The sequence below is a fragment of the Cucurbita pepo genome, chromosome 2, assembly GCF_057944985.1.
Source record: "Cucurbita pepo subsp. pepo isolate OVF chromosome 2, ASM5794498v1, whole genome shotgun sequence".
Taxonomy (NCBI): domain Eukaryota; kingdom Viridiplantae; phylum Streptophyta; class Magnoliopsida; order Cucurbitales; family Cucurbitaceae; genus Cucurbita; species Cucurbita pepo.
The window spans coordinates 345,752-372,339 of record NC_141799.1 but is presented as its reverse complement, the minus strand read 5'-3'; the positions used below and the strand labels follow the sequence as shown (position 1 = coordinate 372,339).

At 38.0% G+C, this 26,588-nt stretch overlaps 6 protein-coding genes, 1 long non-coding RNA gene and 2 other non-coding genes across 10 annotated transcripts; 6 read left to right on the top strand and 3 right to left on the bottom strand.

Annotated features, from left to right (window-relative positions):
* Positions 1–398: 398 nt before the first annotated feature.
* LOC111789365 (ER lumen protein retaining receptor family protein) lies at positions 399–3,091 on the bottom strand. Its single transcript, XM_023670116.2, has 6 exons — positions 2,766–3,091; positions 2,140–2,339; positions 1,179–1,319; positions 951–1,031; positions 725–849; positions 399–648 (listed from the first exon to the last, which is right to left on the bottom strand). The coding sequence occupies exons 1-6, from the start codon at positions 2,986–2,988 to the stop codon at positions 600–602; spliced, it is 819 nt and encodes a 272-aa protein (XP_023525884.1). The 5' UTR covers positions 2,989–3,091; the 3' UTR covers positions 399–599.
* A 2,344-nt stretch (positions 3,092–5,435) lies between these two features.
* Positions 5,436–8,205, top strand: LOC111787715 (cytomatrix protein-like protein). Its single transcript, XM_023667746.2, has 5 exons — positions 5,436–5,787; positions 5,908–6,019; positions 6,938–7,014; positions 7,089–7,691; positions 7,854–8,205. Exons 1-5 carry the CDS (start codon positions 5,584–5,586, stop codon positions 7,959–7,961), a joined length of 1,104 nt encoding a protein of 367 aa, XP_023523514.2. The 5' UTR covers positions 5,436–5,583; the 3' UTR covers positions 7,962–8,205.
* A 66-nt stretch (positions 8,206–8,271) lies between these two features.
* LOC147793340 (uncharacterized) lies at positions 8,272–8,619 on the bottom strand. The gene has a single exon (XM_087121007.1). The coding sequence runs from the start codon at positions 8,617–8,619 to the stop codon at positions 8,272–8,274; it is 348 nt and encodes a 115-aa protein (XP_086977133.1).
* Positions 8,620–9,536: 917 nt separating this feature from the next.
* Positions 9,537–12,346, top strand: LOC111788868 (nucleolin). Its single transcript, XM_023669428.2, has 4 exons — positions 9,537–10,034; positions 10,294–10,428; positions 10,513–10,583; positions 11,916–12,346. The coding sequence occupies exons 1-4, from the start codon at positions 9,726–9,728 to the stop codon at positions 12,232–12,234; spliced, it is 834 nt and encodes a 277-aa protein (XP_023525196.2). The 5' UTR covers positions 9,537–9,725; the 3' UTR covers positions 12,235–12,346.
* Positions 12,347–12,660: 314 nt separating this feature from the next.
* Positions 12,661–17,386, bottom strand: LOC111788982 (uncharacterized). 2 transcript variants are annotated; one of them, XM_023669590.2, is made up of 13 exons: positions 17,106–17,386; positions 16,787–16,877; positions 16,477–16,669; positions 16,290–16,380; positions 15,850–15,885; positions 15,628–15,726; positions 15,431–15,561; positions 15,287–15,335; positions 15,086–15,175; positions 14,911–14,964; positions 13,669–13,734; positions 13,113–13,210; positions 12,661–13,023 (listed from the first exon to the last, which is right to left on the bottom strand). In XM_023669590.2, the coding sequence occupies exons 1-13, from the start codon at positions 17,181–17,183 to the stop codon at positions 12,960–12,962; spliced, it is 1,140 nt and encodes a 379-aa protein (XP_023525358.2). In that variant the 5' UTR covers positions 17,184–17,386; the 3' UTR covers positions 12,661–12,959. The 2 variants fall into 2 exon arrangements, with proteins under 2 accessions (XP_023525358.2, XP_023525359.2); XM_023669591.2 differs by lacking the exon at positions 16,787–16,877 and having other exon boundaries at positions 16,477–16,725.
* A 149-nt stretch (positions 17,387–17,535) lies between these two features.
* Positions 17,536–19,902, top strand: LOC147793339 (uncharacterized). The gene is made up of 2 exons (XR_015419912.1): positions 17,536–19,469; positions 19,595–19,902. It is a non-coding gene; the product is annotated as an uncharacterized LOC147793339 (long non-coding RNA).
* LOC111789458 (small nucleolar RNA Z161/Z228) lies at positions 17,744–17,843 on the top strand. Its single transcript, XR_002814356.2, has one exon. It is a non-coding gene; the product is annotated as a small nucleolar RNA Z161/Z228 (small nucleolar RNA).
* Positions 18,000–18,070, top strand: LOC111789446 (small nucleolar RNA Z105). Its single transcript, XR_002814344.1, has one exon. It is a non-coding gene; the product is annotated as a small nucleolar RNA Z105 (small nucleolar RNA).
* Positions 19,903–24,295: 4,393 nt separating the features above from the next.
* Positions 24,296–26,373, top strand: LOC111788047 (pathogenesis-related thaumatin-like protein 3.5). Its single transcript, XM_023668188.2, has 3 exons — positions 24,296–24,426; positions 24,525–25,218; positions 25,734–26,373. The coding sequence occupies exons 1-3, from the start codon at positions 24,369–24,371 to the stop codon at positions 25,918–25,920; spliced, it is 939 nt and encodes a 312-aa protein (XP_023523956.2). The 5' UTR covers positions 24,296–24,368; the 3' UTR covers positions 25,921–26,373.
* Positions 26,374–26,588: the final 215 nt, after the last annotated feature.

The following is a 26,588-nucleotide window of genomic DNA, read 5'->3' as shown; positions in this document are numbered from 1 at the left end:
TACGCTTGATTTTGTTACCCGAGTAAACTTACTGCAGCCTTATTGTATAAAGGTATTAGATTTCACATCTAAACTAAATTATAGATAAAGGGTCGGAACTCTCTTTGTAGGACAAGCTATCCTTTGAATGGTGGTGGTTTTTAAAACCAAAAAAGTACACTGCCAAATAACAACAAAGGAAAGAGAATAAGAGTTGGGATCTGAAGCCTAAAGAATCGTTCGTTGAAGATATATATATTTCCCGTAGGCGGGCAACTTCTTAAATGCAGAAATAGACAAGACGTGGGAGTTAGGTTTATCTATTGTTTCAGCTTAAACAGGCAGCAACAAAAGCCCGTGATAGATATTATTTTCATGGCAAAATCAGAGCTTTTGAGAGAAGATGGTGGATAGATATGTAGAGTAAATAAGATCATGTTAAAAAGGAAAAAAAAAAACATCTACTATGTGTCTCTTAAAAACTTAATGCATCATTCACATTTCATGTATAAGCATTAGTTCAACAACTGAGACCCTCCTCCTACCTTCCCAAATAGAGCCCAAGACAAGCAACACAACCTCTCTCATTTCTCTTTGTGGCATATGAAGTTTTGTTGAAGTTACACCACCCCGGAAGGAAGGCGTAGAACGAGCTGTCCACCGACGAGGCTGCAACCAGAAGATGTGTTATATTAAGCTTGTCAGGGAGTTGTCTAGAAAAATTAAGATTCCAAAATCAACCCACCTCTTGACATAATAATAGCAGAAATCTGCAAGAATGAAAGTCTGAACAATCTCAGATAGGAGAACCATGGATGGCCATAGTCCATAACCCAATGCTGTTAACAAACGTCCACGAGTATCCAAGACCTGAAACAATCAAAGAAACACATGGATGCAAGCTATTAAATAAAAAACGTGAAGATATATTAATCGAAGTATAAGATGAATCTCGGGTTAAACTAACTAACCTGTAGGACCCAATGGGCACAACTCAAGAACCTCGCAACTCCCAAGGCAAATACATAATGTGCGGTAAATGGCTCAACAATCTAGGCAACAGAATAAACAGAGAAAACTAGTGATCGAAGGCTTTTGAGAAGTATTAGAGAGGAAAACATGGGGATAATTATTTCAGAACAAGTCAACCTGCAGAACACAGTCTACAATATTAGATTTGGTGAAGAAGTTATCCATACCTTAGTATTTTGCATGACCCGGAGCTGAGGTAGTACTGAAACAGCTTCAAGATAAACACAAAATGCCCAGGCTATTCTATTTATTATGTTATGCACAGTAGTTGGATGGATCACAAAAGATAGAACAGCACAAGGTATCACCTAAATCAAGAAATAGGAAGAATAAATTGGTTACACAACCTGAAAATTCCAAAACTAAATTTCTCATCTCAGAATTTCACCAAATCATCATATCTTGCCATGTTCGTTTTAAATTATTCTACAATGCAAACAAATGTGATGGATAAATTGATGAATAACATTATATCATATATGAATACAGATCTATTCCAATCTGCCAGCGTTAGATCTGAATAATTGAAAGGTGCAAAAATGCACACTGAGTCGTTCATCCAGCCAAAAGGAATTTACTCTTGCAGAGCTAATTTAGATGGAGTCAACTTTTGTTAAAGTAAAATAATGGGCATCTAACGTGACTATGAAGTGAACTTGATTATGATGATGAATATGCCAATGTACATTCATCCAGCCAAAAATGAAGGAAAAAAAAAAAAAAAGTCAAACTTTCTCCTCAAATCTCCTCAAATCTTAGCCAACATATTTCACATTAATTAAAGCATTAATTAGAATCTCAAGGTACAACTTTAAGTTGCATTTCATCCAATTGAAGGACAGAGCGCTGGCACGTTGCCTTCCAAGAAAACTCAAATAACAAGCATCAAGTTTATCAAATATCATTAATGTTTGGTTATTCAATGGCAGAACAGGTCTCAGGTCTCACACATCGCCAACTCTCGAGAAAGCTCAAACAATATTAGGTAGAAAGGTCAATGTTGATCAAATCATGGGTTTAAACTCAACCTCCACAAAGCATATTCCATATTTTTGAGTTCATGTTTGCAAGTACGAATAACTGATCCAGGAATTGATTTCCAAGACATAAGGTACGCAGGGAACTCACCACATAGTAAATAGGGAAATTATCTTTGTCGTCCATGTAGCTGGATCTAAGCTTAAATCGAATCATATAAATAACCCAGAGCGTCGTTACCAAAGTAGCTGAATCCAGTAGAGTATGTATATCATATTCCATGACAAAACTGCAATAGAGTCTAACAGCCAGAAAAATTGCTGTTAGCTCCTGCGATTTTAGTGAAAGTCCTGCAAAGATGATGAGGACAAGAACCATTACAAACAAGACCATTCATAAACATGGTGAGACCCACAAAAATGGAAATAAGAAATGAAATTCATTTGAACGAGGAGACCAAAAAAAATCTAAAATTCCAATTGTCAATGGTATCCCCAAAGAAAAAGAAATCATTCAAACCTTCCAAACAAGAAGACCACACTCAATTTGCAAGATTCGATGAACAGGTAAGACAAATTTAACGAAACAATTCTTTTTTACTTGAAAGAAAAAACAAACAACGATGGAGGCTGCGTAGTACGATAAATGACAACAAAATTCAAAGATGAAACCTAAATGCACAAAACCCTAAGGCTAATTCTGCATTTCAAAAGGATCAATAAAAGAGTCAAACGACGATGAATGAACCAAAATAGACAAAATTGAACGGTTCATACCTGCGCAGGTCCTCTCCTTCATGAGTTTGTAAATGAGGACGGAGATTCCGATGGCGTGAACTGCCTCTGCGGCGACGAAAAGATTGTCGTGATCATGAACAACAAAGCGCAAGAAAACAAGAGCAGCCATTCCAGAGACAACGGCCAAAAAGGCCTTGATCTTGGGGGGTTGCCGGCGAACCCATGTGGCGATGGCCTGAATGGGCCTCTTGGTTGCCTTCATTACGAGGTTCACTGCGTTCTCTCTGTGTAAGCGCGGCGAAGTGGGGTAGAAGAGAATAGCGTTGTGTTCTGCGCCTTTGGGATTGAGGATGGAATGGAAGATTGATTATAGATCCGAAAAGTAACCCAAGATCCGTCTCATGGCCCATCAGGATCCGTCTCATTTCGTGTGACCACGTGTGATTTTGGTGAGCTGCATTTCATTGTGGTTGCCCCTTTAAAAAGTTAGGTCACTGGTTTTTCTTTTTTCCTTTTTAATTTTAATTCCATTACAGATTAATTTTTATACTTTTATTATTTTATAATTTCATTATAATAAGGCCCATGTTATTTTATAGGGAGCCCATTGGGCTTCACCATCTTCACGGGAAATGGCCCAATAGTCAGATTCAGTTCCAATAGAATTTGTTTCGAATAGGCCCATGTTATTTTATCGGGAGCCCATTGGGCTTCACCATCTTCACGTGAAATGGCCCAGCCCATGTTATTCTATCGGGAGCCCATTGGGCTTCACCATCTTCACGGGAAATGGCCCAATAAGTCGGATTCAGTTCCAATATAATTTGGTATATAATAGGCCCATGTTATTTTATAGGGAGCCTATTGGGCTTCTCCATCTTCACGAGAATGGCCCAAAAAGCCAGTTACAGTTCCAATCTAATTTGGGTTTCGAATAGGCCCATGTTTTTATAGGAAGCCCATTGGGCATCACCATCTTCGCGCGAAATGGCCCAAAAGGTCAGTTTCAGTTCCAATCTAATTTGGGTTTTGAATAGGCCCATGTTATTTTACAGGGAGCCCACTGGGCTTCACCATCCTCTGGGAAATGGCCCAATAAGTCAGATTCAGTTCCAATATAATTTGGTTTTGAATAGGCTCATGTTATTTTATCGGGAGCCCATTGGGCCTCTCCATCTTCACATGAAATAGCCCAATAAGTCAGATTCAGTTCCAATATAATTTGGTTTTGACTAGGCCCATGTTATTTTATCGGGAGCCCATTGGGCCTCACCATCTTCACGGGAAATGGCCCAATAAGTCATATTCAGTTCCAATATAATTTGGTTTTGAATAGGCCCATGTTATTTTATCGGGAGCCCATTGGGCTACTCCATCTTCACGGGAAATGGCCCAATAGGAAAGTTTCAGTTCCAATCTAATTTGGGTTTTGAATAGGCCCATGTTAGTTTACAGGGAGCCCATTGGGCTTCACCATCTTCTGGGAAATGGCCCAATAAGTCAGATTCAGTTCCAATATAATTTGGTTTTGACTAGGCCCATGTTGTTATATCGGGAGCCCATTGGGCCTCACCATCTTCACGGGAAATGGCCCAATAAGTCGATTCAGTTCCAATATAATTTGGTTTTGAATAGGCCCATGTTATTTTACAGGGAGCCCACTGGGCTTCACCATATTCTGGGAAATGGCCCAAAGTCAGAATTCAGTTCTAATATAATTTGGTTTTGACTAGGCCCATGTTATTTTTTCTGGAGCCCATTGGGCCTCACCATCTTTACGGGAAATGGCCCAATAAGTCAGATTCAGTTCCAATATACTCTGGTTTTGAATAGGCCCATGTTATTTTATCGGGAGCCCATTGGGCTTCACCATGTCACTTGAGATGGCCCAAAAATTCAGATTTAAGTGAGCCTATTGGGCTTCTCCATTTTCACGGGAGATGGCCCAATAAGTCAGTCTCAGTTTCAATCTAATTTGGGTTTTGAATAGGCCCATGTTATTTTATAGGGCGCCTTTCGGGAAACATTCCTTTTCCCTTCCGAATTCAATTTTCAAGTTCTCATTTTTCAAATGGGGATTGGGCTTCACCATGTCACTTGAAATGGCCCAAAAATTCAGATTTATTTTTTAGTGAGCCTATTGGGCTTCTCCATTTTCACGGGAGATGGCCCAATAAGTGAGTTTCAGGTTCAATCTAATTTGGGTTTTGAATAGGCCCATGTTATTTTACAGGGAGCCCACTGGGCTTCACCATCCTCTGGGAAATGGCCCAATAAGTCAGATTCAGTTCCAATATAATTTGGTTTTGAATAGGCTCATGTTATTTTATCGGGAGCCCATTGGGCCTCTCCATCTTCACATGAAATAGCCCAATAAGTCAGATTCAGTTCCAATATAATTTGGTTTTGACTAGGCCCATGTTTTTTTTTCGGGAGCCCATTGGGCCTCACCATCTTTACGGGAAATGGCCCAATAAGTCAGATTCAGTTCCAATATACTCTGGTTTTGAATAGGCCCATGTTATTTTATCGGGAGCCCATTGGGCTTCACCATGTCACTTGAAATGGCCCAAAAATTCAGATTTAAGTGAGCCTATTGGGCTTCTCCATTTTCACGGGAGATGGCCCAATAAGTCAGTCTCAGTTTCAATCTAATTTGGGTTTTGAATAGGCCCATGTTATTTTATAGGGCGCCTTTCGGGAAACATTCCTTTTCCCTTCCGAATTCAATTTTCAAGTTCTCATTTTTCAACCATTCGTCCCAAAAGTCGACCGTTGCCAATCTCCATTCAACGGTCATTTTGTTCTTCATCGAACATTGTCGCTTGTTCTCTTGTTTCCTGTTCAGTGGATCGGAATGGGAAAGAGCAATGGATCACAAGTTTCGAATGAACGGCGAAATTGGGGCAAAATCTTCAATGCTCTTACTCAAATGCTACAGACCCAGCAAAATCAGCTCGAAACACTCGTCAAGGAGCGAAAACTTCTTGAAGATCGTGTTAAAATGCAGCACGAACGATGGGTCACTGATATTCGTCTTTACGACGACCATATCTCTCAGGTGATTTGTTTTACCTCTGCGATTTAGTGGATTTTTTAGTTTAATTATGGAATTGGAACTTCCCCCTTTCCTCTGAATTCTAGGGTTTCTAATGAACTTCGGAATTTTTTTCTTGTTCAGATGAAGAACGATTTGTTTGTGCAAGATATGGAACGCGCACTTCAAGCTTCAAAATCAGATCTGCTCACTGGATTGAAGCAGATGGAGGTCTATCTCTACCGACTGAAAATAGGTTTTTGTTTTTTTCCCCTCTTAAATCTGTTGAAGTTATGAATAATCGATCATTCAAAGAAGGAAATTCATGATGCCTCATAGGGTAGGCATTCTTACATAATATGTCACGTTTGGCAATGTTCCTTTCTCTCGGCTCTTTACTTCAATTTCGAGCACTCTTGTTTACACTAGTACGACAGCAATTAAGTTACTGTGACAATAATTTGGCCATTGAATGGGGATTGGGATTCGTTTTCACGATACCACTTTGATTGAAAGTTTTAGTTTGTATTGAGGATTGTTGGGAGAGGAGTGCCACATCGGTTAATTAAGGGGTTGATCATGGGTTTATAAGTAAGGAGTACATCTCTACATCTCCATTGGTATGAGGCCTTTTGGGGAAACCAAAAGCAAAGTCACGAGAGCTTATGCTCAAAGTGGACAATATCATACCATGGTGGAGAGTCGTGGTTCCTAACATGGTATCAAAGCCATTAGCCATGTCAATAGAATCCTCAAATGTCGAACAAAGAAGTTGTGAGTCTCGAAAGTGTAGTCAATAGTGACTCAAGTGTCGAACAAAAAGTGTGCTTTGTTCGAGGGCTCCTAAGAAAAGAGTCAAGCCTTGATTAAGGGGAGATTGTTCGAGAGCTCCATAGGACTCAGGGGAGGCTCTATGGTGTGCTTTGTTCGAGGGGAGGATTGTTGAGGATTATTGGGAAAGGTGTCCCACATCAACTAATTAAGGGGTTGATCATGGGACACCTTTATTACTATCGTGAGAATCGTGGTTCCTAACAGTTATAATAGCTTCATAAATTTTGGTTGATATGTGTTTTACTGTAGGACTAAGATGATGTAAATCTTGATATGCTTGGCAAAATTGGGACTCTCTGATCTGACAAATACTATACTTGCTTATGTTTACCAAATGCAGAACATTCAGAAGCTGAGTTGGACGATTTCAAATCTTTTTTTGATGATCTCCTCTTTCATAAAAGCTCCAGTCCACAAGTATGGTTCCTGGAATTCTGCGTGATTTTGGTTAGGTATCAGGACATGTTCTAATCTTCTGTCTCTGGCTGCAGGAAACTTCTTTGAGAAGTTCATCAGAAGCAGGCGAGGCAAATGGTAGAATAGAAGGTGTTTTGTTGTCAGCATGTGGAAATACTGATGAAGAAAGACGTTCTAAGGCATTGGAAGGTGAAGTAAGGAGGTTGAGGAGTGAGTACGAAAAGCTTGCCTCAGAAAAGAGGTCTGAGGTGACTGCGCTAGTAACTGAGAAGAAATTCTTATGGAACCAATATAATCTTATGGAAAATGATTGCACAAGAAAATTGAAGAGCAAGCAGTCAGAACTTGAACTTGCAAACCAAAAGATAGAGAAACTTCTAGCCTCATTGGAAGAATTACAAAGTTCAAGCAATGAGAAGGATGGCATTATTGCTATGTTACAAACCCAAGTGGGGAAGATGGAAACTGACTCGAGTAAACTAAAACACGAAATTTCCCGACTCTCCCGTGACTTAGAACTGCAAAGGAAGTCTTTTAATGCTAATGCTACACCCGTGCTGAACCCATGCAACAAGGCAGGAACTAAGGCATTTAGCTCAGGAGGCAAAAACGGCACAAAGAACAGAAGTAACGTCATTGTCAACAAAGTCATGCTTTCGGCGCAACCTTCTCATTCAGTAAGTATACTATGATCATATGTGTTCTGATTTCGAACATTTTTCGTATTTATGGTTGATTTTTCGCGTTTAAATCGAGTATCGTGGATAAGTCGATCTAGGGTGTGGTTTAGTTTACAATTCTGAAACTGAAGCACATATTCAACTTTTTGCGGTGGCCAGGGAAACCAAAAGAGAAGAAGAGGTGATGCTAATTCAGATCCTGAGACTCCAAGGTTGTTTACCTCTAATTTCAAAGTACCCAAACTGAAGAAGGAAATCAAGTTGTAGATTGCCTAGAATGTTTGTGGCCTCAATTGGGTTTGGCTCTTGATTGTTGTATTTTCTTTCACCTGTGTGTTAATATTAGTGTATTATTGTTGTACCTGAAAATATTAGTGTCAGCCATTACTTATCCAATGTAATCTATCTGATTTAGAATTTAGAAATCTCTGTTTCAGGAGGCTTTTGACGCAGAATTGTAAAGATATTGTGGGAATATCAACAATATATTTTACATCAAAGTACTTGTTCCTATCCTATGCTGTTCTATGATGCATCTATGTCATAGTTAAGATGCAGGTGACCACTTGGAGCGGAATTAGCGGCGGTTCCACAGCAATATCAGCAGCAGAAACAGCAACACCGCTGCGCCCCAAGGTGAGGTCTTTTCGGCCTCCTGAGCTGACCTGTTCTTGGTTCTTATGGCAGTCGACGCAACCGAACCAGACACAAGAAGGGAATTTGCAATAAAGATGAGCAAAAATGGCAAAGCTAGTAGGAAGAGCTTGAAGTCGAATGCCATCTCCTGGGACTGCAACGAAAGCAAAAGAAGGACGACGCCGAGAAAGGCGAGAAGAGGCATAGGCGGGAGAGACATGGAAGCCATTGTTCTCTCTGCCCATCCATACTTCCACTCTGGAACTCTTTCTTCCTCTGCCCAACTCATGGTGTCTTCAGGTTAGAAGCTTTTCTCTTACTGTTTTGGTGTAACAATCTGCAAAACAAACACAGAATGTTCCTTTATAAGTAAACTCCCAACCGACCTCTTTCCTTAACCAGAGACCTTGGAAGATTTGATATATGATATGTTTCAGACAGCTATGGATAAATATGATAAGGCGGCGGTTAGGTCTGTTTTTTTTTTTGTTGTTTTGCATTCAGAAATGAGCACTTGGAGGCCATGCAATGGACCTTAGAAAATCCCACAGGGATGATCATATCTATGATTTTTTGAGTTATAAACTATGACCATATATTTACCATTAACCAAAAAAAAAAAAAAAACCTATTTTGTCCGTTTGTATAAGTTTTCTAACTTTCAATTTTGTACTTAACATGTCTCTTAAGTTGTAAAATCGATATGTAACAGTTTAAGCTTATCGTTAATAAATACTATCCGCTTTGGTCCGTATTGTCGGTTTTGGTTCGTTACGTGTCATTGTCAGCCTTACGATTTTAAAATGCATCTATAAGAGAGCTTATAAAGGAATGTTTCGTTCCAATCCACCCTTAGGGGCCTACTGTCTACACTGGCACACTGACTGGTGTTTGAGTCTAATACCACTTGTCATAGCTCAAGCTCACTGTGGTAGATATTGTTTGCTTTTGTCCATTATGAATTAGTCATCCTCACAATTTTAAAACACATCCTCACCCTTTGTTCCGGACTATGGGATCTCACACGATATTTTTATTATATCATAGAAAAATCAATCTAACTTTAAATAAAATATGAACCAAGTTTTAATAATAACAAATTTAAAGTGGTTTATTTTGAGGGTAAAACGTTTATTTCATAATTTAAATATATTTATAAAAATAAAAAAAATAAAAAAACATATATAATTGGCTGGTCCAAACTAAGTCTGCAGTAGGGCGCTAATTCCCCCAAAATCAAAGTCGGATACCCCGCAGGATTTGAAATAGTTTTCCCGTCTTATTTTCATCCGAAATTTTGAAAACTCATCACTTTCCTATCGTTCTTCTAAGTCCCAACCCCAGAAGAGTGAGAATCCACCACTTCTCTTCGCCCAAACTGCTTCAGTTGGTAGAATGTCTTCCGAGGATCAAAAGCTGATTAAGAAAACCAAAGTGGAGGAAGACGAAGCGGACGACGGAATAAGCCTGGGTGCCCTTTTACAAGAAAAAAGGAAGAAACTCCTAAATGTGGGTCCTAAATCTATCTCAAAGCCGAAGAAGGAAGAAGTTCAGGGAGAAGATGGAGCGGGAAAGTCCCCAAATATAAATTGTGGGTCTGCTTCTAAGGGCACCAAGGTTAAAAAAGAAGAGCGTTTCAACTCTGTTGATGATGATTTTGACGAGAAGCCAGCCAAAAAGAGCTCTGCAGCAAAACGTGATATGGTTCGTATATCTTTCTGTGTTCTATGCTCCGATTTTCTTCAACTGTTTCGATTAATGAGCGACTGAAAGTAGAGTAATCGATTTAGAGGACAATAGAAGGGAGTAGAATATCCCTGGTGGTTGTAACGAATGTGTTACTCTAGCGTGGAAGCTACAAGGTTTTTAGTGCAGAATTTTGGGTTCTTAATGTGATAATCTCTTCTTCATATACACTGAAAGCTGTTAACATATGTGTTTTCTGAATGGTCTGGGGAGATAGGAACTGAAGAAGAAGAAGAAAGTGAACGAGGAGAAGAGCAAAAGCGCCAAGGGGGAGCTGGAGAGCCAGAAAAAAGAGAAAAAGGAGAAGAAGGTCTATGAGTTGCCCGGTCAGAAGCGAGATCCCCCAGAAGAGGTATTAAAGAATGATTTGATAGGTATCAGTTTTATGTTTGGGAGTTCTTTAGCTGATGACCTTCATTTGCTCTTGATTATTCAGAGAGACCCGCTGAGGATCTTTTACGAAACGCTCCACAAGCAAGTTCCCCACAGTGAAATGGCAGAGTTTTGGTAAGAAAACTGCTCTAATTGTTATTTCTTTAGTATTATCAAGAGTAGTTTTGATACCTTGAAGACATTATGTTAACAAAGATGTTTATGTATGGGCTAAGTTTTCTGAGAACTCTCTAGTAGAACGTGTTTACTGGTTTCCATTTTCATGCCGATGGCTAGTCAGTATGGAACATAACTAGTTGTGTTCATGTTACTTATGTTGAATTCGCGTTTGATTCAGATGGTTGAATGATGTCTGTTATGTTGCCCGACATAAGATTTTTAACATTCTGTATACTGCAAAGTAGACACTCATTGTTTGTACATAACCAGGATTTAGCAGTGTTAGAATGGAGGAGTGACTAATTCAGGAGATGTTTATTGTTTGTACATAACCATCTCATAAATGGGGAAGTGCACAAACGTGTTAGATAGGAATAAAGGCTAGATTAAGATGCCATAAGCATGACACAACTCAATGTGCAGTCTGCAGTCCATTCTATCTCATCCTCCTTGGAAGTTTTCTTGTAGTGTTCTGCATGAACTGAGAACAACTAGAAAAGGGGGGCAATTACTCTCTAATTTGCTATTTCATTTGTTACATCTTTAATGATTCCGGGATCTCCCAGCATATTGTTTGGCAGATACTGTCAATCTCAAGCTAACACGTACATGAAACAAATACTTTGCAGCATCTGATCATCTTGTGTATGAGAGATTCCACATTGGTGGAGAGAAGAACAAAACATTCCTTTAAAAGGGTGTGAAAATTTCTTCCTAGTAGACACGTTTTAAAACCTTGAGGGGAAGCCCAACAGGGAAAACCCAAGAAGACAATATTTGTTACCAGTGAGTTTGGGCTATTACAAATGGTACAGAATTAGACACTATGCATAGTGACAATGAGGATGCTGGACCCTCAAGCAGGGTGGATTGTGAGATCCCACATTGGTTGGAGGAGAGAACGAAACATTCTTTATAAGGGTGTGAAAACCTCCCACCAGGCGGTGTGCCAGCCGAGGACATTGGACATTCAATGAAGGTGGATTGTGAGATCCCACATTGCCAGCGAGGACGTTGGGCATTCAATGAGGGTGGATTGTGAGATCCCACATTGGTGGTAGAGTAGAACAAAACATTTCTTACAAGAGTGTGAAAACCTCTCCAAGTAGACTAACACTTTGAGGGAAAGCCCAAAGAGGACAATATCTGCTCGCGGTGAGTTTGGGTTGTTACAGTGTACAAGCAAGTTAATCATGTTTCAAATTTTCGTTTTCTAAAAAGGTAGTAATGGAATGACATTGAGTTTGTTGTTCATCACTACTTAACATAGTGGAGTTTGGTCTGCAGGATGATGGAGTCTGGTTTACTATCCAAAGAAGAAGCAAAGAAAGTTTTTGAAAAGAAGCAGAAGAAGGCACCACTGCAAAAGTTGAGCTCCCCAGGGAAGACTGTGACTGCTGTAAAGAGCGTCACGAAGACCACCATTGTCAAGAAAACTGTCCAATCTCCATCAGTTTCTTCTAATAAGAAGACGATGACAGTGGGCTCCAAAGTTGTGGCAAAACAGTCGACGAAGCGCAATTTGAAAGACGAAAGTTCCGAAGATGAATCAGACGATGACTTCATAATCAGTCGAAGCATGAAAAAGAAACCAAGAGCAGCCTAATTCAGGTGTAAATGGACAAACCCTTCTATTCAGAAACTGATTTAAATCTCTGATTAGTTGTTCCAAAACATTGCATCAATGTTATAATGAGATTGATACTCCTTTGGTCGTTTCTCCCTTGTGTGCTATGTGCTCATGTTCATGCTATTTCAGTTCTTTTGACTTAAATTTTCAAGCCTGAAAGACAGTGAGAGATCAAAAATCATTTTAACAAATTTAAAATTAGTCCCCACCATAGTCAAGCTTGTCTAACTCCATTGATGTATGCTGAATCATTGATATTGAAATGTTTTTAAAATGAAGGGACAAAATTCATGAAGACCTTATTTTGAAACCACTCTCAATTAAGTGCGATCCTACAAAGAGAGCATTCTAAGCAACACGCATATAATTGGTCAGTTGATTTTGCTCTGTTCAACAAAAAAAAAAAAAAAAAAAAAAATGTAATACAACAATCATGGTCAGCCCCGTTGAGGATCGTCTTTTGTTTCTGGATTCGACTTTTATAACAGATAAGGATTCTCTAAATTTGAAAGCTCACATCCGGTTCTTGATAAAATGTACCTTCGAATCATCCTCATCGAGGAGACAGACAGCCCCAAAGAGGTGACAAAAACAAATCTAAAAATCCCAAGATTTAAAAAGTACTCAACAAACCAACTATACATAACTGGTATTGGACTGTTACACGTTAGGGCAGATTGACCAGAGTTTTCATAATCCAATCATTGAAGTTGAGCCTCGTTGCAATACCTCTTGAAGCTCAAAGCCTCATCAGCCAGAAACTCGCTGTTAAAATCGAACCAAATCGGCATTAACACGATTGATAAGTGAACGTATATGCAAACGAGAAAATGAGAGATAGAGAAACAACTTACAAAATCCGCTCAGCCATTTGCAATGGCTCCCACCTAGGACTCCAAGGATAGTCGGTGATAAGCTGCGACTTTATGGGTGCACCTTGAGAGTTGAAATGCTGAACAATATATGGGCATAATTAGAAAAAGAGGGTACTAAACCAATAATCCAAGAAGGGATCTTTATAAAACCTAGTAGGCCCATCAAATATTGATAAAAGTAAGAAGCCATCTCAATGATGCCAGTCCGATTCATAATGAACAGAAAAATCCTTGGAAACTAGAGTTATACAGATTGCACCTATCATGTCATTTAATCACTTCAAGACATGCGTCCTCATAAAAATTGATTAACCAAATATTCCCTATTAACATATTTACGATCATTAGTCATGATGTACAGATTTTTTAGAAAAATACAAATGATAACGGAGTCTAAATAAAGGAGAGTTTGGACGACCACAGGAGCATGTTGACGAAAATCATAGAAGCATATATTCATGCCCTTTGTCATATGTACTAGTAAGCAAAGTTGGAATGCACAAGAATTTCAAGATTCAAGACAAATTTACATTACCTGAGAACTTTGCAGCACAAGAGAGGGTTGTTTCTTTGGAAATTGGGTTGACATGAGGAAATGGACCTAGCATTAACAAAAAATTCCCAGAAAAACAAGGGAAAGGAAAATAAATTCCTATGTTGTCTCTTATATAAAAAAAAAAATAAACAAACTAAACTATTTTGTCAATCAATAAACATTAACTGCATCCCATGCCCCATCTTACCAGATCAATACACACTATCAAACCAAAAGAATTTTTAAAGCATTTACCACTGATCCAGTATCCTTAGTGCGATCAGTAAATCATTAACCATCAAGAGATTTGCAAGTCTAGCATACGTTCTGTTCCAAATTATTATACATTTGATATCAAAAGAAAGATTTGTGTGAAACTGTGTCACGAAAATGTCTCATAGAAACTGGACAGAATAGAGAAACCATTTGAAAGGATAAATAGTTGCAAAATGTCTTGGCTATCATCCAATTCAATGAGATAACGCATTTCTTCAGCAAAAAAATAAAAAGTAAAAATCAGTTAGCAAGGTCAATATTTGACCAACGCATAGTCAAAATAATCAAATTTGACATCATGAACTTGTCAAACATTCATCTTCGGTTGTGGGTCTCAGTGGTGTATTTTATGCGGAAGGACATTGGAAGAATTAGATTATGTTTTATGGAGATGCCACTTTGTTGTGAAGATTTGAGGACATTTCCCAGTGGTGAGAGCTAATAATCCAAGTACAGGTTGTTGGGGTATGTCAGAGTTTGTCAGTTTTTCAAGCAGACGGTCATTCCTTCAAGAATGTAGAAAGGTGTTGTAAGGAAGTTTAGAGTGAGTGTCGCTTTCTTTAATGCCTATGTTTGGATGTTCTCTACAAATTTTATTCTCTTTCTTTTCCCCTTTTAAAAAATTATCCACCGTTTTGTTTTTGTTTTAGGGATCCTTTATTTCGGGCTTCTCTCTGAAAATGAAAATTTGAAGGCTATCTTTGTCAGCACTGGACCCCAGAATATTGTACCAAATATTTTGGGTGGTGATCATCTAGTCAATATTATGCTATCTGAAGATCTACAGACCAGGGTACTAATCCTAGCATCCGCAGATTTTGACAACATGATCGTGAGTTAAAGAAACCTATCAATCGCAAGAATTAACTAACCATTACGTGAACAATATTCTTTTACATCGTAAATAATCGAAAAAAATCCACATAGTGATGGGATACTACATATTAAGGATAGTGAAGCCAATACCAGGAACGTGAACACGCCGGAGGCAGCGATAACTGTAGCCGTTCGACAGAACACCTAAAAAAAAAAACATATCGTCAGTAAAATTTGACGAGCCCCCACCACTTAAAGTAAGAATTGGATGATGATTTTCAACAAATGAAGACGACGGGTGTAAATAAATTTGTAAGAATCCCACCGGATCAGCTTCTAGAGGCCTTCCAAAGAAAGAGTCCAACGCCTCTATAAAACCTCTCCTAACATTGATCAACGAAACTGCCTCCAGTACCTTCATCAGAATGATAAAAGTACAAAATTTCAACTTTAGGCAACTTCAAAAACTAAAGACCAAGTTAATCAACCCAGAGAGTATCATCTGTTCGGTAAAAACCTAACCAACCTGTTTCTCAAGACTCTCTTCTAGATGGGGAAGATATTCGGCCATGCACCTTGAAGCCAGTTAAAAAAAAATGATATCAATTTTAGCATGCAATCTTGACCGCTGCAGAAATAGAAATGAGATACAAGAGAGAGAGTATCCTACATTCCATCTATCCATGAAGGAAGTTTGATGTCCTCGATGGATAACAGAGCCTTCAACTCAGACGTGGAGACCAATTTCAGACGAGGTGCAGCAGGAGTAGACGCATATTTCCTCACCACAGGATATAAAACCTACAAACAATGATGAGAATGGGAAATAATAGAGGAACAGGAAAACCAGAAGTTCCGAAAGGAAACCTGCAAAAATATCTTCTGTGGGTGCCTCCACGGGCATCCAGGTATCATCTTATTAATATTAATGTCTACTAGTGGCACTGCAAATTTGACCTCCTCTGGCTATGCTAAAATTCAAAGGCATAGAAGCCGCACATATGAGAATAAAGAGAGAGAAAATAGAATTCTCAGTATTCAACTCTTTACAATTCAAGGAAAGTACAACCACATACTTTAAAATACTACCTTCTCAACACCTGAACTCAAATGCATTTCAATTCCCTGCAGAAAGGTAGTTTTGGTTAAGTTACCATTTAAAATAATAGAACCTTAAGGAGAGAACACAGATATCTGTATAAGGAGCAGCTTGCCCAACTAAAGGAATACATGGTTATAAGCAAAAAATTAAAAAAAAAAAAAAACATTATAGGGATGGTTTAACTTCTACACTACTATAATTCAAGCATGAAAAATCTGGAATAATTAACTAGCAGCAGTTCTCTCATTCAGTTTCCAAGCATGAAAACTAAATTATAAAGTTTTATACATTTCTACAGGCATCCAGCAAGAATGTATTATCAAGAAACCAAGTCCAATACCCGACCCCTCAAATTCCTAAATTCATGCAATTGATTATCAAAACAGAGTTAGAACAGTATAATAAACATTATAATGAAGGACGTTACCTCCCTAGATAACATAGTACAGAGTTCAAACTTCAATCTTTCATCCTCAACTCCTTCAACCCGTTTCCTTTGGTATGATGCATATCGATCCCTTAAAAAAAGTAAAGTTGCCTTTGAATTCAAGCTGAATTATACCCAAAGCATTAGAAACAGAAGAAGGCTCAATCAAAGGAAAGCCCTGAAGAACCTCAGTTCTTGAAGGAGGCTAGTGAGCCGAGATGGATCTTTGCCGTTCCAGTCACGTAGACTGTTTTGTAAGGAATCATGATATCCCTCTCCTTCATCAACCTTACTTGTGAATGGATGGAAATTTTCATCTTCTGGTCCAAACATAATATCAGGTGCAGAAAATGGCGATTCAGCATCGTACATGATGTCCCCTACGACAGGTAACAGCTATCAAACAGCTAGTTACGGTGAATCTGTCAACCAGTTACTGGGAAAGAGAAAAGAATTGAAAGGATATTATGATAACAACAATGGAAAACAGGTCTTACATTTGACGAATTCAAGGCAGTAAGGTATGACTAAGGTGAACCTATCGATAATTCCAGGGTAGTGTCTACTGCCAGACCACATGTTCTCAATCTGAATATCAAAACAGTAAGAATAAGTGATTTGTTCAACAAACCGTTCGCTTTCTATCGCCATATTATAGCGACACTAAATACTATCATCGGGGTGGGAAAATGGAGGGAAAAAAGAAAGAAACTCCAAATATCATCCATTTCCGATCAATGTAATAAACTAGAAATCGCCATTTGAGTTTGTTATCCCTGAATTTTCAAGGAAGAGATAGTAAGCGGCAATGTTTACCATTAAGGGGAGAGGAAAGTGATTGCGCAGGTAATTGATTTGAGCAGCAATGAGAGGAGGTACAGTATCGGAAGACATGGCCCTTAGCAGCTAGGCTAAACAATGAAATTACTCGGTTTATCGCCGGCAATCGATCTGGAGAGCCAGTCAGCTGAAACAGCAATGAACCCCTTCCGAATCAGCTCAGGAAAATCACACCACTACCCTCTTACCGTGAAGAGGCCCCGATTTTCGATCAACGAACAGCTCAAAATTCTTGAAACCGCTGCCTTCTTCCACGACTTTACCGAACCACAAATCTAAACTGCGACTTCAGTAAATTCAAGTCGCAAAATGGGCCAATGGGCTCGATTGCCGAGCTTGGGCCGTTTACTGGTCTCACGTTATTGGTCCATGAGGAGAAATTCTAGCCCAAGAAAGCAGGGGCAAAATCGTCAATGGGTAGCGGAGAAGGAAACCCTAAAATGACTTGCCCATTCTCCTTTAAATAGTACACAGCTTCTTCACTCTTTACTCCAACTCTCTATTTCGATTTTAAGGTCTCTAAGCTGCGCGCTCTGCATGACGAATCCTCTCGTCCGCTTCTCGTTTTTATGGTTTCTTGTTCATATGGCGTTTGTTTTTCTGTGCTCAATTTAGAACCAAATGATGATTTTGGATTCAAATTCTCACGACGGTCGTCTGAGACGACGCTTTACGTGTCGATATTGATGAAATGATCCATTTCTTCTGATGGCCTAGTTTTTCTTCTTTACCTCTGGGAAACTTCTCTTTTATAGAACACCTTTTTCTCCTGCAAACGTATTCTAATTCTGATTTCTTTTTCTGAATGCGTTTTCGATATGCGTTTTCTATGCGATATAGGCTATAATATTGCTTTTGTGATTGGTGCAAGCATAGTGATGATGATTTAAACCTTTCCGATCAATTTAATGACTGGAATAACAACCTCCTACTCATACTGAATGCTTGCCTATTATAAAGCTACGCCTTCTAATGTTTCCTCGTTTTAGATCTCATTTTCCGTGATTTGGTGGTTTTTGTTTTCCTGTTTTTGATTTTTTATTCCGTTTGTCTATTTCGTTTTTCTGATTTTTTTTTTTTTTTTTTTTTTTGCTTACAATGGCACCATGAGGATTCACTTGTATTCAGCATGAGATTCAAGGATCAGTGAATTTGAAGCACAAATTATAAAGTCCTTTTCATTCTGAGTGCCCTAATTTAAGCCGCTTACGAAGTCCTTTTCCATTTCCTTCTGAGTGTCCTTTCATCCTGAGTCCCTTTTACTGATCTAGCGGCCTATAAATCTTTTCGTGTTTATTCTAACTGTTCAATTCTTTCTTTCTTTTTACCATCAATTTTAAATTCTTTCTTCGATTTCCAATATTTTGAAGGTATAAATTACAATGATAGTACCATGATTTTCAAATTTTGTCCAATCATGTATCGCGGTTAAAATTCCAGAAAAGAAAATAACCAAGTGATCTAAATAACAGTAGTGCCTGTTTAGTTACCAGCCACAGTAGAAATATGTTTGTCATTGGTAAATTTTGATAATTAGTGGCTAGTTTGTTTCCTGTGTTCATAGTTATCCTTCCAGTGCCGCATATACCTCAAATCCATTCATTGAGTGAAAAGAAACCTTCGACGTTGGTCGGTTAGAATTAAGATTATAAGTTGCAGTTAGAAAAAGTAATCCCAGTTTATCACTCTCTTGGGAATGTAGATGTCGTAACGTGATTTTTCGTCTCTTGGGAAAGTAATCCCAGTTTATCACTCTCTTGGGAATGTAGAAACTCAGGTTTAACCACAATGATGTATCTAATTTACTACTCTATCCTAACCGTTAGGCACAAAAGATACGCGATTTTTTGCGTGACTTGAACTGAAACTAAGGTTACTCTGCTTTTTGTATTGATTCATAACTTCATGTTCCTATTCGAGTTACAGCTTGAAACCCGCCCATTGAGATAAACCAGCACCTCCTCCCCATTTGAATTCTTATCTGTTTGAATAACTTTAGTGCAACTCCAATTCTGTATAACGTGCAAGCGTTTAGTGGTAAATATCTATCATTATATATTTTCACATCATTAACCACTGAGTTTCTCAGGCCGACTTACTCAGCCAACAGGCAAATCGTTCACTATGCATTATATCATTGATCACCAATGAGTTTCTCTCATGTCTTTTCTCAACGTCTGTTAATGGATCTTCCTTAAGAATCAGTTTCGGAGAGTTTTCAAATCATGGCAGAATCTTCTCTACAGGCTGTTAGAAGAGCTGACAATTGAGAAAAATTAGGCTTTAGCAGGTACAGAAGCACAGATGTCTCTGCCAACTCACTCGGCAGTAAAGAAAGAAGTAAGGCAATCAAATTCATAATCTAGACTACTAATGGACACTCAACATTTTCATCTACATAGAGAAGCAGAGAGATAGTAAATTGACGTTCATTTTTCTTCTGTCATTCCTCCCATCTTCTGCAGCTAGTCTCTCCGTACACTCTCTCTTTATGTACGTTTCTCTGCTTTATTGACCGGACGACTTCGGGTGAAATCACCAATGGTGGCAACCAATAACCCTACAATGTCCTTTTGGTCCATTGCAACCCTACAATCACCAGCCATCCTCCGGCACAGTTATCTATTGACTACTGTAAAAGCCTAAGACGTAAAATCATTGATTCTAATTGCTGTTTCTTCGATTGCTGAGAATCTACGGAAGGAGAATAAAATGAGCAAACGAAAAATGTTGAATCCAAAACTTAGAATGACATATATCTTTATCGAAACTACATGCTATACTTCACTTGCTATTCCTAGATCTACGAACAATCAAATCAAATCAGCCGATCAAAATCTCACCGCGGAAGAAGCCGCAGTCTACGACGTTATTCCGCCAAAACAATGACAAGCGTGCATGTGACGCAATGAACTGACCTCCAATTGAAGTTGATCCTGGACTTTTCTTCAGAATCACTGAACGAACAACACACAGAGACAGGCAGTGTGATTACGACGGATTAGGACATAGTTCGACTAAAACAATGACAGAAATACAACTGCAAACGATTACATAGAGCGAAATTGTCGTCAACAGAAAGTCTCAGAAACAAGCATTCATTAGAAGCAGTGAACTGACCTCGGATCGAAGTTAACTTTTCTTCATTGAAGCAAATTCATAGTCGTGACAATCACTCCCCAATATATTCGCACACGGAGAACTGGATAATGAATTGGGATCGTCGTTTAGTGATTAAGAAAAGGGTGTTTTGGTTTAAGAAGCATTGGACCTATGGACATTCTAATTCCAACTGTTTCCATGTCTTCAAATTCTCCAAATACCAAAAACACCCTGCTTTTGGAAGGAAATTTACCGATCCCAAAGCAAAATTGAAAATAAAAATTTATTATTATTTTTAAATTAATAATAATAATAAGTACGCTACGAGTAAACGGGTTAATAATGTATTAAAAATAAAAAAAATAGATAAAATTAAGAAAATAATAGAAAATATATAAATAAATTTAGATAATTAAAAAGTAGATAAATAAAATTGAACAAATTTAAGTATATGAACTAAAACAATATTTCAACCAACAAATTTATTTTGATGGGCTGATGCACTCGGCCGAACCCGACTACAAACCACCGCCGTGGACAGATGCACGTCAACCATGTGCCATATCGTTCGGGCTCTCCGGCAATGGCCCATCTTGCACTGCGGTTGCACCCTAGCTACATTATATTGTCTCCTTATAATGATGTCTGCGATGCAATAATGGTTGTGAAGGTGGTGCTTATAAGCTTGAATTTTGTGGTCAGTCGTATCAACTTCCCGGGTGGTGCTTAATGTTTATTCAAATCGGGTTGTTAATATTGGGCACATCTGTAGGAATGGCTTTTAGTAGTGGGGGAATTTGTTATAGAGGCCATAACTAAAAGGGAGGGGTCAAGAAGATGAACACTGAGGGAGAGGTTTTGGCCTATTGATGATGCAACTGGAAAGCATAATTGAAAGTGGTGATATTGTTTAAAACTCCCTCTTGGCCTTTTCTGCATCACCCCATTCCAATTAAAGGTTGCATAAACCAACAAAACTTTTGCATGTAGTATTCAATTTCTGGTCTATGATGGAAGATTCGTATTGAAATGACGCCATTTCTTTCAGTGGTATTTCGAAGCAGATAGAACAATGATAGAAGGTGACGCAGGCTTCCACGTCAATCACACGAACCAAGACCTTTCATGTCACAAACTTCAATATTTTCGGCCTATATAGCCCTCTTGACAGGAAATCCGCCGCCCTGCAGTTAACTCCATCTGGACAAATGGGTAAGTGAACTCTGACTTTTGTTGGAATTTAATAAAAGATTTAACTGATCAAATTCACTTGGTAGATATTTGTCTTTCTTCTTTTATCCTAAAAATTTTAAAAGTAGAAAGAAGTTTCCAAACTTTTACCAGGAGTTTTGGATACCAACTGTAATAGCCTTATTCCACCGTTTGTAGATATTGTTCGTTTTGACCCGTTACGTATCGCCGTCAGCCTTACAGTTTTATAACACCTCTTATAGAAAGACAATTTCCCGATATGGAGGGATTTATGCTGGGGTTCTTCTTCGAGTTGAATATCTGGAACCGTGTGCCTTTCAATTAAGGTAAAACCTGAGCTCAGCAAGTTAAACTCTCTTATTCTGTCAACAACTTGAGTGTTTGAATCTTGTCGGCCGAAAGTGAAATTAATTATTAGCCAATTGATGCATTTTACAATGGGAAAAATGTTGTAAATGAGACGATTTTGTGTACGGAGAGGCTGATATTTGGAAATTGCCCCGCAAAAATCAAAGCTTATTTAGATATATGTCTCTTTCCTTTTAATACAGACCAAGCCAGCTGTTGAACACCTTATCTATAATAAGCTCATAATATTACTTAATTTCTTTTAGTGGTCCTCCCTCTACAAATAATTAAATAAAAATCTTTGATATTTTCATAATAATTTTATTTGTTTCAGATAAAGGATTAATATCTCAAAAAAACAAAACAAAAAAAGCATGGACAATGGCTGCGGCCACGCCTTCCTGTCTCCTTTATATTGGTGCTGTCTATTTCCTTCAACTTTCCTCTGCCGCCTCAGATTCACAGCTTCTACGATACATCTACTGCCCGCGCACTTTCAACATTTAACTCCGACAAAATTTATATAATAATTATATATAAAAAAAAATACAATTTTTAAAGTTTGACGTGGATTTTAACATCGTGACTAGGCATTGAAAATTGGAGCGTTCCCCGCTGATTGAGAGGATTAATTTGCTTGATAATCAGAGAAAATGTCAATTTTGGTAAGCAAATTGAAGAGACAAATGGCAAAGTCCCAGGTGGCAGCTACGTGGAACCATAGTCAACGGATCAACCAATTAAATTCATTTTCTTAATTACTGTCTACGAAGTTTGACTAGTTTGAAATTTCTGGTAAGAAAACAGTAAAACCAGAAACAAAGAAAGAACGGCCTTTGTTTTTATTAACCTTAAACAAATAGGCTGCTGCGGCTTTCTGACTATGCATCCCTTTTTTACTTTTTGCCATATTTATCCTCAACTGCTCTTTATTACTTTATCGGTGGGTACTTTTTATGAGGATAAAATCTAAGCAAAGGAACCATTTAATTAAATTAAATTTATAATTTAATAAAACAAAATTAGCACTTCTTATTTCATTTTCATTCTTCCCATACCATTTGTAGCAATCAAAAGTTATCACCAAAAAAATATTGTCTGCTTTGACCTATTATATATCACTATCAGTCTCACAGTTATAAAATACGTTTATTAAAGAGGTGTTTTCATACTCTTAAAAATAATGTTTCATTACTTCTCTACCTGATGTGAGATCTTACAAAACCATTGAATACTTTTATGTGGAATGTGTTTTTTTTTATCAGTAGATTTGATCTTATTTTTAAATAATATTAAAAAAAAACTATCTAAACTTACTGTATATAAGTTTTTAATATAAACTTCTTACCAATATTCTTATTTACATTTTCTCCCATTCTTTTAGCTTATTTAAATTGAGTATGTTTTTGTACCTATTATAAATTAAAGTAGCATTACAACTCGTGCAAAGATATTAGTTGTAAAGATATTTGTTAAGTATAAGATATTTGTCTGAAATGGATGCAATCAACTCCCAAATTAATATCCCACCTACAATTATCACATCAACACGTCCATAAATTTTGGAGAATAAATTAAAACAAAAAAAAAAATCTTATTCTAATTTAATGAACTAATGCATTTTTCAAATATTTTAATTCAATTTTAGGTCAAAATTTAAACCATATAAAAAAACACACAAATACAAATATTAAAAAAAAAAAAAAAAAAAGAATAAAAGAGATGGACTTGAATTATAATTGGACCGAAGAAATAAAATATTCGCTCATGGTTTTATAATAAAGTAATATTAACTTGCATGAAAATATAGCCTTTTGTAATGGATAACGTGACTCATCTTTGCATATTTATAGAGTTTTTCTCGTTTTTTTTGTTATAATATATAAAATGTTCAACAAATTTCAAATCAGAACAATATTCTCGATTTTGCAGCATGATCAATTTGACTACTTATTATTTATTAGTAAAGAGAAAATTTGATTAAAAAATAAATTTCAATTGCGTTGAGTGGCTTGGTCGTGGCTGCCTTAGTCAAATTTTCATGCCACTTGGCCTGGACATGGGCCATAGGTTAAATTAATATTTTATATTTTTTTTAATTTTATTCTTCATGTCGGTAATTGTTCGGATTACATGACATACTAAGGATAGTAAAAATTTATAAATTAGTTCCTAATTTTTTTTTAAATATTCATATTATCATTAAAAAAAAATCAACTCATTTAATATCATTCCATATAAGTTTATTATTATCAAATTTAAATATGGGTATATTTGAAAAATGATACATTAATAAGGAATAAATTTTAAAAAAATGCTTTGAATATTAGGAACTACACCATACAGTTGCCCATTTTTTAAAAATATTGTCAATTTAATCCTTAAAAAAAAATCAATAATTAAAAAAATACAATGGATGGGCCCACTAAGCAAGTAGCTAGAAAGGTCCATGGGCCTTGGACTGTCTATAAATAGGTGATTCATTGCGGCTTCCATTTGAAACCTCATTCCAAATCCCTCGCTCTCTTCCCCAAACACTGTCTTCTTTTCTCTTCTCATTTCATCTCTTCTTCATTGATGGCTACCCAAATTTCATTCATATTATGTCTCCTGACTTTCCAAATTTCAATCTCAGGTAACCCTCCCCCTGTTTCATTACACTTTTCAATTTCCTTGTTAATCATTATTTTCATGTTCATGTTCTGAATTTTCTTCTTAATTTTTGAACTACAGGTGTATTGTCCACCACTTTCAGCATCGTAAATAAATGTGATTACACAGTTTGGCCGGGAATTCTCTCAAACGCCGGAGTTTCACCCCTTACGACAACCGGCTTCGTCCTTGCCGCCGGCGAGTCTCAAACTATCTCCGCTCCCGCGTCTTGGGGCGGTCGGTTCTGGGGTCGAACTCACTGCTCCCAAGACTCCACCGGAAAATTCTCTTGCCTCACTGGAGACTGTGGCTCTGACAAGGTTGAGTGCAGTGGAAACGGTGCAAAGCCGCCGGCAACTCTGGCGGAGTTCACCCTTGACGGCGCCGGCGGGCTGGATTTCTTCGACGTGAGTTTGGTTGACGGTTACAACATCCCTATGCTCGTGGTCCCACAGGGCGGTACCGGGGAGAAGTGCGCGAGCACGGGATGTGTGGTGGATTTGAACGGCGCGTGTCCTTCAGAGCTCAAGCTTACGAGCGTGGACGACGGAAAGAGCATCGCTTGTAAAAGCGCGTGTGAAGCTTTTAACCAACCACAATTCTGTTGTAGTGGCGCGTACGCCACTCCCGATACTTGCAATCCCTCTCCGTATTCGCAAGCGTTTAAAAACGCGTGCCCACGCGCTTACAGCTACGCTTACGACGATTTAACCAGCACGTTTACATGTCTCAACGCCGACTATATCATCACATTTTGCCCCTCGCCCAACACTAGGTAAATTTACATAATTCTCCCCCTTTAACTTTCTTTATTCCCGCTTTTTCATTTTAACGTTAGAGGCTATTTTCGTCCACCAGGAGTTAACAAAAACCATGGAATATGAACGTTAATGGGAAGCATTATGATTTCTGCACAGAGGGAATCTCGTGCATCAATGCTGTCCCCAATAGGATTTAGAGGGGTATTTAAGTAATTTAATCTACATCTACCGACTCTTTAGCCGACATGTCTCTCGTTGGATCATGGGACGGCTACGCCACCAACGGTCTTGCCGGGAAATCGGCGAGTCGGTTTAATAAATCTAATCGTCTGGAGGGAATAGAGAATTTTTCACGTGGTATTTGTTTCCTTGTTAATTCAACGGGTTTAACTCGCGTAAAACGAGGAGTCCTAGCTAACGCAACGGTAAAAAAATACTGCAATAACGGTCCACTCAAATTCTGACACGTTTTCTTTAGTTTTCCGAATATGTTAAACCTGACAAGTTTTGTTTCTTTTTGTGGTTGCAGTCAGAAATCAACGGAAACTCACAACGCAAACACGCCAGTGATCAATGGCGGCAATGGCGGCAATGGCACAATGGTTTACGAAGGGGCTGCGTTTGATCTAAGCAGCGCGTCGAGAACAACGCTCCGCCATATTCTAGGCGTAGTTGTTGCCACGGTAGCAGTCCTGCAAATGTGGCAACTCTTTTGACCGACCGATTCTCACGATATTTCATAGGTGGTAGTAGTAGCAGACCCATTACCTTTTACAGAGCTTTTCAGCCCATTTTTGCCTGGAAGGAATCGTGTCACGTTTGGAGCCCACCACAGTTTTCAGTTTCGTTCGTTAAAAGGCATGATGGGCCAAGTGTGTGGGCCGGGCCCATATTTAGGGGGGACCCAAATGATGTGGATGCGAGTCATGAATGAAAAGGCAAATCCGCACACGTTAAATGAGGGAAGCCAACCAATCCACCACCTTCAATGGCGAAAGCTGACATAGAAGAAGATTTTTAATATTTTTTAGTAGGAATTCTTTCCAAGGATTATTTTACTTCAATTCTTTATAATTAGATGAAGAAGAAACAAAATAATGATATTTGGAGGATTCATTTATTTGTAATGGGGGACAATTCAATATTGTTAAATTTAATTCTTCTCCTCATGATTAAATTGTTTGATTACATCTGTATCACATTATACTAGTGTGCTATAAAAGAAATGAATCCTATATAACAGCTAATGAAATTGGATAAATATATATTAAACAAAGGTGTGAGATGTGGATGGCAGTGTTAGATATAATTTAATCGTCCCTTTTGAAAATAAAACGACAGATGATTAACAAAATCAAATGAATTATTCATACATAAAGGTAAG